Consider the following 15,747-nt stretch of genomic DNA (forward strand, 5'->3'; position numbering starts at 1 on the left):
GAGTATCCAGCCAATGAAGAAACGGGAGGGACTTGCAGTTAGGTTTAGGGAGTAAATACTGGTAAATGTATTGTTCTGGGTGCCAACCCCCACATTTGGTTGGACGCCAGTTCTTGCAAGAGCGCGAATAAATTCTTTTCTACTCCACAATCAGGTGAGGTTTGTTCCTTTTTAGGAACTGTGCTTGTTTCTCACACTCCGGAGCTGGTCAGTGAAGCCCTGGGTGGTAAAGGGAGAACCCAGAGGACCAAATCCTGCTGGGTGAGGGCAGGGAGGCGTGTCCTCAGTTCTGGATTCCACTTTCACCTCCTGTGGGATTGAGCATAACTGGGGAGGCAGAGAGCTGTGTGAGCTGGACACTCTTCCTCCAGGCACTGCTCCCAGGCCGTGGTCAGTGGGCCCGGGTGGGGAGCGAGGGAATGCCAGGTACTCACAAGCAAATACATAGTAATTTCTGGAAAAACTGCAAAAAAAAACCAAACAGGTTTTTGTGGGTCCTGGTACCCCTACCCCCCACCTCACAAAGGTCCTATGACTCCCCTCCTTGCTATTGTTAACAGCCCTGCAGAGCTGCTGGTCACAAAGTCTCCACGTCAGTCTTCACGGCTATAATAACGGGCTCCCGGGGCGTGAGGGGCGGCAAACAGGCAGCCGGCGACGGGTTCCCAGAGCCAGCAGCTATTCCTGTTTGTGCGTGAGGGTCAGGTGTGGGGCGAGCAGCGAGCGGGTCTAGGTCAAAGGCGCAGGGGCGGCGGCCCGTTGGCACCGGCGGAGGCAGCGCCTGGACGTGGCCGTGGTGGCCGCATGAGCCCAGCCCCGGGCTCCAATTGCGCGGTTGCCAGGGAGGAAAGCGAGATGAGGAGCCGCGACCCCTGGGCGCCCTTCTGGGTGCTGCTGCTGCTTCTCCTGCAGCCGCAAATACCTGGCGCGGGGGGTAGACCCCTCCATGTTCGGGGCGGGAGGAGCATTTGGGGTCAAAACACAGAGAATTTGCAGCAGTGCAAGCCGTCCTACCACCTCTACTTCGTCGTGGGAAAGTAAGTAGCCAGGGGCCCTTGGAGCAGGAGCCCGGGGAGGAAGAGGTGGGCGGTGGGCCCAGCAGGACCGACCTCTGCAGGCGGCGCCCTGAGGCCCTTCCTGCCCTGGCCTGGGGACCTGGAGCGCCCCGCTGCCTCCTGGGGGTGCTGTGGGCAGTCGCAGGGTCAGAAACAACCAGAGGTGTTTCCTGAGGCAGAAATAATGCTCCCGGTTTGGTTTTCAGAAACTTTTTCTTTGAAGGTTTCTACTGAGAAGAAATTAAGATGCAAGGCAACAAAAGTGTTTATTTGGGGTCTTAGAATCGGCAATTACTGGAGCACAGATTTATATAGCGGCCCAAATAGTGGAGGTCTTGGCACTTCTGGGAAAGGATTCTTAAAGAAAAAGATCACATAAATTGTTTGTGGTATGTACCTAGGAGTTTAACTGTCAGGTCATATGGTAATTCTGTATTTAACTTTTTGAGAAATGGCCATACAGCTTTCCACAGTGGCTGCACCGTTTTTCATAGCCACCAGCAATGCTTTAGTGTTCCAATGTCACTGCACCCTTTCCAACAGTTGTTATTTTCCATGTTTTAAATTATAGCTCTCCTTGTGGGTGTGAAGTGGTATCTCATTGTGGTTTCGATTTGCATTTCCTTACCGGCTAAATGATGTTGAGCATCTTTTCATGTACTTATTTTTCATTTGTAGATCTTCTTTGGTATGTTCAAGACTTTTGCTAATTTTTAATTGGGTTGTTTGTACTTCTGTTATTGAACTGTAACGGTTCCTTTATATGTTAAGCCCTTATTAGGTATATGATTAAAATATTTTCTCCCATTTTGTTGAATGCCTTTTCAGTTTTTTTTTTTTTTTTTTTTTGATAATGTTCTTTCAGTAATACTTCTTTTAAAACAAAAGTTTTAATTTTCATGAAGTTGAACTTATTTGTTGTTTCTTTTGTTGTTCCTACTTTGGTGTCATATCTGTGAATCCATAGCCAAATCCTACATCATGAAGATTTGCCCATTATCTTCCAAGAGTTTTATGTTTTTAGCTATTATACTTAAGTCTTTCATCCAATTAGAGTTCATTTTTGTATCTGGTGTGAGGTAGGAGGTCAGCCTCACTCTTTTGCAAGTGGATGTCCAGGTTTTGCACATCATTTGTTGAAGAGTCTATTGTTACCCATTTGCATGTAATTGGCACTTTTGTAGCAAATCAGTTGCCGTGTATGTGTGGGTCTATTTCTGTACTTTCAATTATTTTCCAGTTGTCTAATTGTCAGTCCTTACGCCAGTACCACACTGTTTTGATTACTGTACCTTTGTAGTATATTTTAAAATTGGGACGTATTCATCCTCCAACTTTATTCTTCTCTTTCAAAATTATTTTGCTATCTGAGGCCCCTTGCAGTTTCGTGTGAACTTGAGTATCAGCTTTTCTATTTCTGCCAAAATGGCCACTATAATTTTGACAGGGGGATTGTGTTGAATTCATAGATTGCATGGGCAGTACTGACATTTAACAATATGAACTCTTTCAGTCTGTGAACATGGGCTGTGTCATGCCATATATTTACGTCTTCTTTAATATCTTTCAAGAGTGTTTTGCAGTTTTCACTTTACAGGCTTTTCACATCCTTAGTTAAATTTATTCGTAGATAATGTATTCATTTACATGGTATCATAAGTGGAATTGTTTTCTTATTTTCTTATTTGAATTGTTGATTGTTTGTATATAGAAAGACAATTGAATTTTGTGTGTTTCTCTTGCACCTTGTCCCTTTGCTGAATTTGTTGATTCTAGTAGTTTTCTTTGGATTCCTTTGGATTGTCTGTATAAAAGATAACACTGTCTGCAAATGGAGATAGTTTTGTTTCTTCCTTTCCAATTTGGATGCAGTTATTTCTTCTTCTTGCTTAGTTGCTCTGGCAAGAACTTCAAGGACTGTATTAAAGAGGATGGTGAAAATGGGCACACTTACCTTGTTCGAGATCTTAAGAAGGCGGCTTTCAGTCTTTCATCATTGAGCAAGATGTTACATGTGTTTTTTTTCCTTTAATGTAATTTTATTGGGATATATACACACACCATACAATCGATCCCAGGTATATAATCAGTGGTACACAGTATTGTTGCATAATTGTGTATTCATCACCACAATCAATTTTCAAACATTTTCACTACTCCAGGAAGAAAAAAAGAAAAAAAAGAGAAAGACTCCCCAACATCCTGTACCCTATATTCCCCCATCATTAACCCCTAGCATTGGTGCAGTACATTTGTTAACCATTGATGAAAGAGTATTACTGTTAACCATAGTCCATAGTTTGCAGTAGGTACGTTTTTCCCCATATACCCCTCTATTGTTAACTACTTGTAGTAGTTTTGTACATTTGTTCTAGTGCATAGAGGAAATTTTTAATGTACTGTTAATGACAGTCATCATCCACTACAAGATTGACTAAGTTATACATTCCCAGGTTTTAACCTCTGGCTTGCTTTGTGGTAACATATATGACTCTAAACTTCCTCTGTCAATTACACTCACACACAGTTCAGCACCATTAATTATACTCACAATAATGTGCTACCATCACCTTTATCCATTTCCTCTCATTTAAATTCAACCTAAATAAAAATTCTGCACATCTTAAGCACCTACTCTCCATTCTCTATCTCTTGGTAACTTATATTCCAGATCTATGTCCATGAGATTACATAGAATAATTAGTTCATATTAGTGAGATCATACAATATTTGTACTTTTGTGTCTGACTTATTTCACTCAACATAATGTCCTCAGAGTTCATCCATGTTGTCGTGTGCTTCAGGACTTCATTCCCTCTTACTGCTGAATGATAGCCCATCATATGTACATACCACATTTTGTTTCTCCATTCGTCAGTTGATAGACACTTGAATTGTTTCCATCTTTTGGCAGTTGTGAACAATGCTGGTTTGAACATCAGGGAGCAAATGTTTGTTTGTGTCCCTGCTTTCAGCTCTTCCGGGTATGTACCAAGTGGCAGGATTGCCAGATCATAAGGCAACTCTTTATTTAGCTTTCTGAGGACCCACCAAACCACCTTTCACAGTGGCTGTACCACTTTACATTGCCACCAGCAGTGAATGAGTGTTCTGTTTCTCTGCATCCTCTCCAACACTTGCAGTTTTCTGTTTGCTTAATAGTGGCCGTTCTAGTAGGTGTGAAATGAGATTTCATTGTGGTTTTGATTTGCATTTCCCTAATAGCTAGTGAAGTTGAGCATCTTTTCATGTGCTTTTTAGCCATTTGTAGGTCCTCATTGGAAAAAGTCAATTCATGTCTTTTGCCCATTTTTGAATTGGGTTATTTGTCTTTTTATTGTTGAGTTATAGGATTTCATTGTATATTCCGGGTACCAAACCGTTATCAGATATATGGTTTCCAATATTTTCTCCCATCGAGTCAGCTGCCTTTTCAACTTTGATAAAGTCTTTGAAGCACAGAAGTATTTAGTTTTGCAGAGGTCCCAGTTATCTGTTGTTTCTTTCAGTGCTTATCTTTTGGTTGTAAGGTCTACTGTGCTTTAGCAGATCTTGAAGATGTTTCCCTACCTTTTTTCCTAGGAGTTTTGTGGTACAGGTTCTTATATTTCAGTCTTTGATCCATTTTGAGTTAATTTTTGAATAGGGTGTGAGGTAGGGGCCTCTTTCATTCTTTTGGTTATGGAAATCCAGTTCTCCCAGTACCGTTTGTTGAAGAGACTGTTCTGTCCCACTTGAGTGGACTTGGCAGCCTTGTCAAAAATCAAGTGACCATAGATTTGATGGTCTATTTCTGAGCTCTCAATTTGATTCCATTGATCAATATGTGTAACTTTATGCCAGTACCATGCTGTTTTGACCAGTGTGGCTTTATGATATGCTTTAAAGTCAGGAAACGTGAATCCTCCTGCTTCATTCTTCTTTTTCAAGATGTTTTTGTCTATTCAAGGCTGCTTTCCCTTTCAAATGGATTTGATAATTAGCTTTTCTATTACAGCAAAGTAGGATGTTGGCATTTTCATCGGTATTGCGTTGAATCTATAGATCCATTTGGGAAGAATTGACATCTTAATGACATTCAGCCTTCCAATCCATGAACATGGAATGTCTTTCCATTTGTTTAGGTCTTCTTTGATTTCTTTTAGCAATGTTTTGCAATTGTCCGTGTATAAGTCCTTTAAATTTTCTTTAATTTCTTCCTGTAATGTTAGAAGATTTCACCACTGAAGCCATCTTTTCCTGGACATTTATTCAGTGTCTATATTTTTTATAGATCTGTTGAGCTTTTCTATTTCTTCTTGAGTCAGTTTAGGCAATTGATGTGCTTTTAAGAATTTTTCCAGTTAATCTAGGTTATCTAATTTGTTAGTGTAAAATCGTTTATAGTATTCTCTCATAATCCTTTTTATTTCTCTAAAGTCAATAGTGATGTCACTGATTTTATTTTTATTTTAGTAATTTATGTCTTTTTTCTTTGGCACGCTAGCTCAAGTTGAGGCAATTTTTTTGTTTTGTATTTTCAAAGAACTAACTTTGAATTTTGTTGATTCCCTCAACTTTCTCCAACCTCCGTTTCATTAATATTTGCCCTAATCTTTTAATTATTTTCTTCCTTCTGCTAATTTTGAATTTACTTTGCTCTCTTTCCAGTTCATCAGGGTATGAAATCAAGTTATCAATTTGATATCTTTCTTCTTTCTAATATATGAATTCATAGCTATAAATTTTCCCCTGAGAACTTCCTTCACTGCATCCCATAAATTTTGGTATGTGGCATTTTTTATTTTTCATCCTTCTCTAAGTATTTTCTAACTTCCCTTGTGATTTCTTTAACTCATTGGTTGTTGAAGAGTTTGTTTAGTTTCCACATATTTGTAAGTTTTCCAGTTATCCTTGTGTTACTGATGTCTAGCTCCATTTTGTTGTGCTTCAAGAAGTTACTTTGCATGATTTCAGTCTTTTAAAATTTATTGACTTATCTTATGCCTTAACATATGGTCTTCTTACAGAATGATCCATGAGTACTTCAGAAAAATATCTGTTCTTTTGTCATTGGATGAATTGTTCTATGTATATCCATTAGATCCATATGGCTTATGGTGCTGTTTAAGTCTTCTAATCCCATGTTGATTTTCTGTCTCAATGTTCTATGCAGTGTAGAAAGTAATGGTGATACCTCTGTCTATTATTATAGTACTGTCTCTGTCTCCCTTTAACTCTTTTCTAGGTTTGCTTCATATATTTGGAGACCCTGTTGTTAGGTGCACATATGTTTATAATTGTTATCTCTTCTTGTTGAATTGGCCCTTTTATCAATGTATAATATCCATCTTTGCCACTTGTAGAGTTTTTGACATACTGTCTATTTTATGTGAAATGAGTATCCACCTTGGCTCTCTTTTGGTTATAATCTGCATGGAACATTATTTTCCATCTTTTCTCTTTCCACCTATTTGTGTCTTTGGATTTAAAATGAGTCTCTCATAAGCAGCATATAGTTGGAGCATGCTTATTTACTCATTCTGTGAATCTCTGCCTTTTTATTGGAGTGTTTAATCCATTTACACTTAAGATAATTATTTAAAAGGCAAGATTTGCTTCTAACATTTTGCTTCTTGCTTTTTGTGTGTCTTATACATTTTTATCCCTCCTTTGCACTATTATCGCTTTCCTGTTTGTTTAGATGACCTTTTGTGATTGACTTGTGGATTACATTTAACATCATGAATCTCTGACAATTTAATTCGAATTGATGACAACTTAACTTCAATAGCCTACATACAATCTTTTCCTATTTCCCTCCTTCCCTCTCCTGTATGTTATTTTTTTTTAATTTCATCTGTATACATATGTGCTCAATAATGTATGGTTATGGTTGTTATTATACATTTGAATTTTAAGCCACAAAAGAAGTAAAAGATTGTATTATAAATGACACATGCAATAATATTGGCATTTACTTTTAGCCCATATGTGTAACATACTAGAGGTTTATTTCTTTAAACAGTTTGGAGTTAGTGTCTAGTATTCTTTCCTTTTAATGTGAAGGATTCCCTTTAGCATTTTTAATAAGGCATGCCTATATTCGAATAAATAGTGAACTCCATCACTTTCTTTTCATCAAGAAATACCATAATTATCCCTCATATTTAAGGAGAACTTTGCCAGATGTATTATTCTTTGGCAATTTTTTGTTCTTTCTGCTCTTTAAATAAGTCATGCCACTGCCTGCTGGCTTCCATGGTTTCTAATTTAGAATCAAATGTTTATCTTACCAAGGTTCCCTTTTACAAGGCACATCACTTCTCTCCTGCTGTTTTCAAGATTCTGTTTTTGTCTCTGGGCTTTGACAGTCTCACTATAATGTGTCTTGTAGATCTCTTTGAGTTTATCCTGCTTGGAGTTTGTTGAGCTTTTTGGATTAGTTTATTTGTATCTTTCATCATATTTATGAAGTTTTTGGCCATTGTGTCTTGTAGTATTTTTTTCTTCCCCTTTCTCCCTCTCTTCTACCTCTGAGATTTCTGTGATACATGAATTGGTACACTTGATTGTGTCCCACAAGTTCTTCAGGTTTTCCTCACTTTTTTCATTCTTTATTCTTTCTGTTCACCAGATTGGATAATTTCCTTTCTTCTGCCTGTTCCAATTTGCTGTTGATGCTGTCTATTGATATTTTTTTCATCTAGTTATGGTAACTTTTAGTTCCAGAATTTCTGTTTGGTTCCTCTTTATATTTCTATCTCACTGTTTTGAGGCGAGGAGAAATCCAAATCCAGGTGTCACCGAGGTGATGCTTTCTTCCTGAAGAATGGCATACGGGGCTGGCTGCTTGTGGTCGCAGGTCCTGGGCTCCTCTGTCCTGTGGATGCTTACGGTGGTCTCCCCTGGCCTGTCCCTTCCCTTCTGGGTTCTGTTGACTTTCAGCTTGTGGCTGCTCCCTCTGAGGCTTCTTTGTTCCTCTGTGACCTTCCTGATAAGGCCTTCAGTAATCAGATTAAGATCCATCCTAGGCCACACCTCATCTAAAGTAACCTCATCCAAATCCATCCAGAGGAATGGATTAAGTTTGAGGAAATGTTTTTACTCGACTTCACCACTCTGCAGGGTTTGGCCTATAACCTGTGCCCCTCCCATTTCCCTCCAGTGCCTGGAACTGTTCCCATCTCCACAATGCTGAGCAGGGCAGCAGATCTGTGGGCTTGCAAAGACCCGGAACCCTGGGCTTGTGGGCAGATGTGAGCAGCCTCCCACCTGGCCAGAGGGGTCCTGAGCCTCAGCCCCTTCACCCTCCTCACTCTTCTGCCAGGCACTAAATAGAACCTGGAGAAGCTTCTCCATTTGCTCAATGGGAGATAGAATCAGAAAGTATGGATGGGAGGGAGGGCCTGGGGCTTTCCCTGCTGGTCAGTGCCTGATGAGGCCGGCAGGGCAGGAGCCTGGGTCTGTCCTGCTCTTGCCCCTGGCAGGGACAGACAGAGGAGGACTTCCATGCCTGGAGTGTCTCAGCTTTGCAGGGTGCTAGGGAGGAAGGAAAGGAGAAAGTCAGACCTGCCCTCCTCCCTTGCTGACATGCAGTCCTATAGGGAATATCTCTTCCCACCTCCTTGGGTACCGGGAAATGAGAGGGAGAGGGCAGAATGTGGGAGTGCAGTGAGGAAGGCTTGGCAGGGCAGAAACAGGCTGCCAATGGATCCCCTACATCAGGGGGCAGGTCGGGCAGAGGCCAAAGCCCAAAAATGCAAGAGTCTGACAGGGGCAGGTACACATAAGGCCTGAGTAACCTGCGGAGCTGGGCTGTTGCTTCCAAGGGGCCTCTGATGGGAGCGCTGCAGAAGAGCTCCCTCCCCACTCAACCCACACACCTTTAAAGGGCCAGAGAGCCACAGGCAGCTGGGAGCGGTCATTACCAAAGGGAGGTGACCCAGGAGAGGGCGACCCCTCGGAATCCACTGGAGCTTTGTCATGCAATACATCCTCCCCGATTCCTTGTCTGCACAGCACCCACCAAGAGCCACCTCTCCCCATCTGCCTGGGACTGTCTTGGTTTCAGCACTGGAAGTTCCAGGTCCAGGAAGCTCCTAGAACCTGGGTAAATGGGTCAGTGGGCCGCCCCACCTCCACTGCCCACCCAGATGAAAGCCACCCAGGACCCTGCACCCTGTTGCCTGTGGGCTGCTGCACCCAAAGGCTGTGTTGGGGAGGGGAGGGGCTTGTTGCAGAAGTGGCTGGAAGAGGGGAAGAGCAGGGAGCTCTGCTAGCTCCACCCATGTGCCTTGTTCCCCTGACTCAGGTTTTCTTCTCTGCAGGTCCAGCCAGATGAGATACAATTGGCGGGACAGTGTTGATTTTCTGGAAAACCTGATCGAGAAAGTGAAGAAGTATGGCTTCTCTCTGCTGCGGGGTGCCTGTCCTCTGCCAGGCAGAGAGCACAACCCTTTCAGACTCGGGGGCCCTGCAAGACCCTCAGGGTGGGGAGTCCTGAGCCCAGGACTCTGGATAGGAACGGAGGACAGATCCCACTGGACAGACCACTGTGGTTGCTGAGGGTGGTGCACCCTGGGGGTGGGGAGGAGGTTGTTAGAGAACTCCTTAAAGACTGGTCTCAGGGGGAGGGATGTCCCTGACGAGTTCCCCAAAGGTGGAATAATTAGCTTGAGATGGGAGGAGGGAGGAGGGAAAGAGCATCATGGTAGAAGAGAGACATGCTGGGGCCCTCGGGGACAAAAGGGAAGGTCTTGCTATCACTTCAAGAATGTGCAAGTGTGTGGGTGTGTGTACATGTGTCTTATGGGGTGCTGGGGTCTATGGATGGAGCAGGTTGTCATCCTCATACCTTCTCCTGTGTGAAAGAAAGCCCTTGAAATCCTTCACTGAAGTTGTCAGTGTTACCTGGTCTGGAAATGGGTCCAAAATGGAAGACATGGGGTGGGGAGCAGATAACTGGCCTGCGCCCCTGTCCCGGCTGCTGGCTGGTGCCTTTTCCAGCTGTGTGAACGGCTTCTCACCAGTGGGTGCTTCCTCCCCAGCCCGGATCTCATGATGTCCATCATAACTGTCTCCAAAAGGGTCAACGTCCTCATGCTGCCCACAGCAGATGAGTAAGTTATTAGTCAAAAAAGTACATTCCCCTTGGCCTCTCCAGGCAGATCTGGAGCCTTCTGCCTGGGCAGTGCAGGAGTGAGTCTCAGTGCCCCCCACCCCCAGCCCTGGCCCCTTGGTCCCCTGAAGAGCCCCTGGCACCCGCAGGTGACTGCAGCGCCCAGTGTTCGTCCTCACCCAAGTCCCCCTCCTCCCCCTGATCCCGTCCATCCCAGCCCCTCCCTGCAGTGCTCCACTCTCGCCTTAGAAACTCTGAGGATTCTGGGGATCCAGGGAGGCTGCTGGAGAGACGTGTGCACCCATTTCCAGCACCACCCTGTGCTCTGGGCACCTGCTGTCTGCAGGTCCCTCTCTCTCCTAGGCTAGAGGGAGGAGGGGAGACAGGGCCAGAACCATGCAGGCTGAGCCCAGGCTGAGCCCAGCACCGGCGGAAATGGGGGACAGTGGGGGTGCCAGGGCCTTTAGTAGAGGGGAGGGGATCCCACAGTGGGTCCCAAAAGAGGAGCCTGCAAGCAGGGTCTTGGCACCAGGCTGGGCTGGGACGTTCAAGGAGGGTTTGGGGAGTGCACATCTGGGGGCCTTGAGGGGTGTGAAAAGGGGCTCACAGAGCTCTTGAGGGTTCAGGGCATATTCAGGGATGCAAGAGCCTGGCACCCAATCCAGAGTGGAGGCCCAAAAGAGAGGTGAGGACACTTCGGCATGCAAGGGGCACCCGGGTTTGGGATGCAGGGAGCGCTTCAGCACCTTGGAGAGAAGCCAGGGCTGCAGGGGAAGCAGGAGGCAGAGCCAAGGGGAGGAGGGGGTGCGGTGGAGCCAGGGGATGAGGACAGCCTTCTCTGCGTCTGGCTCCCAGGAGAAGCTGGAATGCACTGAGGCTCCGGGGCTGGGGAAAAGCCTGGCATGGTGCGCAGGTGTCGCTTGGGTTTGGGAGAGAGAACCCGAGTGGGTCTGAGGTGGAAGGAAGCAAGCCCATGGGAAGGACCCTGGCAGGGGGCGGAGTGGGAGGCAGCAGGTGAGGGCGTGGGTGTCACCAGGAGGAGCTGCCCTGGGGGGCTGGGAGGCTGGCGGTGGTTTCCTCAGCCTCTCTGGGGAGTGGGGTTGGTGGGGGCGGGGGCTGTGGGAGTTCAGGGGAGTCGAAAAGAAGCGAGAGTGGTCAGGGAATGACACAGCTCCATGTCGCTCTGAGTCCTAGCAGCCAGCCCAGGAGGGGCCCAATAGGATTTCCGCCGGTGCTGGGCTCAGCCTGGGATTGGCTGTTCCCAAACATGCCCCACTGCCCAGGAGCTGAGGAGGGATGGGGCAGAGGGGCAGCAGAAGGGCCTGGCAGGTGAGGGGCCTCCAGAGGGGTCCCATGGAGCCTGGGAGGAGAGAGAGGAGGGTCCCCTGCAGGGTCCTTTGGTGGGTGCATTCCAAAATGATTCTGTTGGACCGTGGCTGGCTGAGGGTGCAGGGTCCTTGAAGGGGCCTGCCTTGGGGGCGGGAGGCCCAAGTGCAGACAAACTCAGAAGCCTCCAGGGGTGCTGTCAGAGGAGTGGAGGAACCCAGAAGAGGGGTGCTGGGGATATGTCTTCCAAGAGGAGGGGAGCTTGCCCTGGAAGGCAGGAGCCTGCAGAGCTTCCTGTAGGGCAGCCCCAGGGAGGAGCTGCTCAGCCTAGAGCTCTGGGGGTGCAGCAGGCAGAGGTTGGCAGGGCTGGGGGTGAGGAGGGGAGGCGGCTGGTGCTGGGCAGGGTGGGGCCTGGTTTCTCCTCCAGGGGCCTGGGACAAGGCCTCCTCACCTCCTCAGCTGCCCCCCCCCCCACTGCGGCCAACCCTCTGCCCCTGGCCTGGGGCCAGCCTGGCTGGGCCGGCTCCACCACGTCATGTCAGATTAGCCTGACCCCAGGCCCCTGTCCCCAGGGCCATCCCTGCCTGCCCCGACCTGCGCATCTCCTCTAACAGCAGCTGAGAGGGTTGCACTGGCAGCCCAGGGGACTCACTGCTCCCAGCATTTGGCCTTTTCCTCTGAGGAGCACAGGAACCCCAGGGCCCTGGCACTCTGATTCAGCGTGTCTGCTCCTTCCCCTAGCGCTGACTCGAGGGGAAAGCAGCCAGTGGGACTGAGTCCACCTCAGGGGTCTGTGGCAGTGGGAGGGGGGCCCGGATAAGCAGGAGGCACCTTTCTAAACTCAGCCCTCCCCGTGGGCCTTGACTCACAGCTCCAAAGGCGTGAAACATTCCCCAATCTGACTGGGGACGTCCGAGGCAGGGCTCCGGGTGGGGCTTGTAGGGGCTGGAGGCTGTGGGGCCAGGGATGAGCTCCCCCCAGCCAGGCTGGGCCCATGGGGACAGCAGAGCAAGGCCCCGCTGTGCTGACCAGCCCAGGGTCAGGAGGCCAGAGCAGTGTCCCCCAGGTCAGTCACCCCTGCATCTTTGTCCAGACATGAGGGGTGATTGGTTAACAACCACCCCCATCTCAACTCCCTTTTCTCTGTTCTTTGTTTTTTTTTTTTCAGAGAAACTATTAAGTCAGCTACTCAGAAACTTCAGTATGAAGTTGCTGATGGGCAGCTAAACGTGGATGAAGGGATTAAAAAGGTACCAGCTGCTGGAGCCTGGAGAATATCTCCAGATTGATAAAATTCTCAGGCTATTTCTTGGATTGTCTAATCCCTCTTCTCCCAACATTTCCTCATTGTGTTGCAGGCAAACGAGATGATCACTAGAGCCAACTCTGGAGGTAAGTGGCTTCCGGACGTCGGCGTCCCAGGTGCAGAGGGCAAAGCCAGGCTTGGGGGGCAGTCCCAGCACAGCCACGTTCTAGCTCCGAGGTGGAGAAAGTTCCTTAACCTCCTGGAGCTACAGATTCCTCATCTGTGCAGCGAGGACAAGGAAGTGCCACCTCTCGTGACGTATGAGAACCAAACGAGGTCTGGCCTGTGGGTTCTGGTCTCGTAAGCAGGAGGTGCTTCCGTGCGAGGCGTGTCCCTTGGGTGCCCTGCAGTTGGACAGTGTGAGAAAGCAAAGGAGGCAGCCACGGGGACCCTGAGCAGACTTAGGTTTTGGTTTGCAGAAAAGCATTCTGGGTGCTCACCCTTTCCTGACCACACCCTCCCCCGAGTTGCCCTTCTAGCTTTTGGCTCCTTTCCCCATCACCCTGTGACTATGTCTCCGACCAAGTAAGCAGCTGTCCTCAGACCAGGGCCGACTTCTGCCTAGGCTTAGGGTTCTGAGCTCTGTAAGGGGCGATGCGCCCGCGTCTGGAGAGGCCTTGAGCTGGCACATGGTCCTCCCTCACGGGCCTTGGCCAGGAGTCCTGGGCCCCAGAACACTGGCAGGAATCCCCCAGGCACTTGGGTTCTGTTGCCCTGAGCCCTGCAGCACACCATTCACCAGAGTCTGGCTGCTGCTCTGGTGTCTTATACGAACTTTGTTTCCCGTCCTGGCACAGGTTGTACCATGTGGTGATGGGGAGGGTGTGGGCAGCAGGTCAGAGGGGCCCACAATGGGCTCAGTCTCCTTGTCTGCAAAGTGGGCCCTGGGCTGAGGCCTTTCTCACTCCAGGGCGTGGCTGCAAAGCTGACAGGAGCTGGACGGCTGGGGCTCGTGTCTGCCAGGGAGCTGCCCACGCCTGGCCCACCAGGACTTGGTGTCAGGGGTGCTGGGCCGTGTTCTACCATGGGCATCCCCATGGTCCTGGCAGCCTGTGGCTACCTGGTACCCTTCCTGATGCAGCCACTCCTTACTTATCCTGCAGCTAAGAAGGTTTTCAGCGTAATGATCATTTTGATTGGGTCACCCATCCCTGAGGCGAAGTATCAGCTGGCTCTGGAGGAAGTGAGTTCAATCCATTGTTACCTGCTTTCTGCTGCACTGATTTTGGTAATTTATACTTAACGACTTCTTTCTCTTAGGCTAAAAATGCTCGGAAGATGGGGACAGTTATGTTTGGTGTGGGTATTAATCAATATCAGAAATTTCAGGTAAGTCACAACAGGTAACCCAGGTCCACACTTGAGCCCGGCTGGGGAAAGTACCAGAGGCTGCTTTCCCAGAGTGCCCCGGGATGATAGTGCAACCCACCCAGTTATTTAGGGCCACACATGTCCACTGCAGAAGGTGGTAACCATGGGCTTGGTCACATGTGCACTCTCAGATGAGGGTGGAGGAGTTTGTCACTCCCTGAGGGGGCTCTGCTGCAGATGGGAGGATCTAGTCCTCGAGTGTAACACTCCCTGGGCCCCTGACGTGGTGGCCACAGACGGTCTCCTGTGTGTGGACCCAGCTGCCCCCCTCAATCCCCTGGCTCTGGGTCCAAGCCACCTCCTCTCCCTTGTAGCTTGACAAAATCGTTGACAGCAGTGAGCACATTTTTGGGCAGCAAGGGACTGCGAGAAATCTGCCAAGCTACATTCCCAAGGTGAGTGGGTGCTGATGTGAGAAGCAGGTGGGGGTGAGAAGCTGCCAGTGAGGAGGGACTTCTCACCAGTCCCTCCGTGGCTCACACACTTGCCCCTCCTGCCCTGCTCTGTGTCCTAGCTCCTGGAGAAGCTGTGCATTAGGCTGGACTCTCTGGAGCCTTCTAGTGTGTGTATGGGAGGTAAGAACTTAGGTGGCACCGATGTTAACTGAGGGGTGTGTGTGTGTGCGCGCATGTCTGTGGGCACATACATGTCTACGTGTATGTGTATGTGCACATGGGTGTGCTCATGTGCATATGTGTGCATGCTTGCGTGTGCAGTGTGTATTTATGTACATGTGGTGTATGTGTATTTTTGCTCATGGATATATCTGTGTATGTGCATGCATGTCTACGTATCATGTTTTATGCATGTTTGTTTATATGTTTGTATGCACACGTGTATGAATGTGGTGTTCATGTTTATCATGTGTGTATGTATGTGTGCATTTGGGTGCATGTATATGTGTATGTGTGCATTTGGGATGTGTGCATGTATGTATATATGTGTGTATATGTGTGCAGGCATGTGTATACATGTATGTTTCTGTGTGTATATGTGTGTGTTCATGGGTGTATGTGACTTGTGTATTTGTGTGTATGTGCATCTGTGTATGTGCCTGTGTATGTGTATTTGCATGTGTGTTGTGTGCACATGTATGTTTCTTTGTGCTCATATGTTTATATTTGTGTGTATGTGTATGTGTGCATGTTTACATATATGTGATGTCTGAATGTATGTGGTGTGTGATTGTGTTTGGAATATATATGTAGGTGTTCATTTGTGTGTGGGTTCTGAAGGAGTTTGTGTGATGTGTGTGTAAGTACATTTTTCTCTCTCAAAATAAAATGTTTACTTAAAAATAGTTAGGAAGGAAAAATGTACTTAGAAAACCCTGAACAAGACACTAGCACACTGTATCCATGAACATGTGAGAAGGACAGAACATAAAGAACAATTAGCGATCACCCCAGCCATGCAAAACTGAGTGGACATTTGAAAACTCAAAGTAAGTCTCAGCATCAAAAAAGTGGGGGAAACACAACATAATCATCTCAGTGGATGAAAAGAATTGGACACAGCCCCACATCCAACATGATGCCTCTTCTCAGCCTATGGGAAAGAAGGCCTCCCTAGCCAAGAAAGTCACCCAC

General features: G+C 47.4%; 1 protein-coding gene across 1 annotated transcript in view; it reads left to right on the forward strand.

Moving 5' to 3' along the window:
* Window positions 1-15,747, forward strand: part of LOC119509950 (anthrax toxin receptor-like) — a 27,170-nt gene continuing 11,423 nt past the window's right edge. The window contains exons 1-10 of the mRNA XM_037803907.1: window positions 1-1,037; window positions 9,057-9,147; window positions 9,365-9,396; window positions 10,085-10,156; window positions 12,650-12,731; window positions 12,840-12,873; window positions 13,891-13,970; window positions 14,048-14,116; window positions 14,473-14,553; window positions 14,673-14,733. Coding sequence (XP_037659835.1) covers window positions 805-1,037; window positions 9,057-9,147; window positions 9,365-9,396; window positions 10,085-10,156; window positions 12,650-12,731; window positions 12,840-12,873; window positions 13,891-13,970; window positions 14,048-14,116; window positions 14,473-14,553; window positions 14,673-14,733 — 835 coding nt within the window. The 5' untranslated portion in view covers window positions 1-804. The remainder of the gene's footprint in view (window positions 1,038-9,056; window positions 9,148-9,364; window positions 9,397-10,084; window positions 10,157-12,649; window positions 12,732-12,839; window positions 12,874-13,890; window positions 13,971-14,047; window positions 14,117-14,472; window positions 14,554-14,672; window positions 14,734-15,747) is intronic.

This window comes from Choloepus didactylus, chromosome 15 (genome assembly GCF_015220235.1).
Source record: "Choloepus didactylus isolate mChoDid1 chromosome 15, mChoDid1.pri, whole genome shotgun sequence".
NCBI lineage: Eukaryota > Metazoa > Chordata > Mammalia > Pilosa > Megalonychidae > Choloepus > Choloepus didactylus.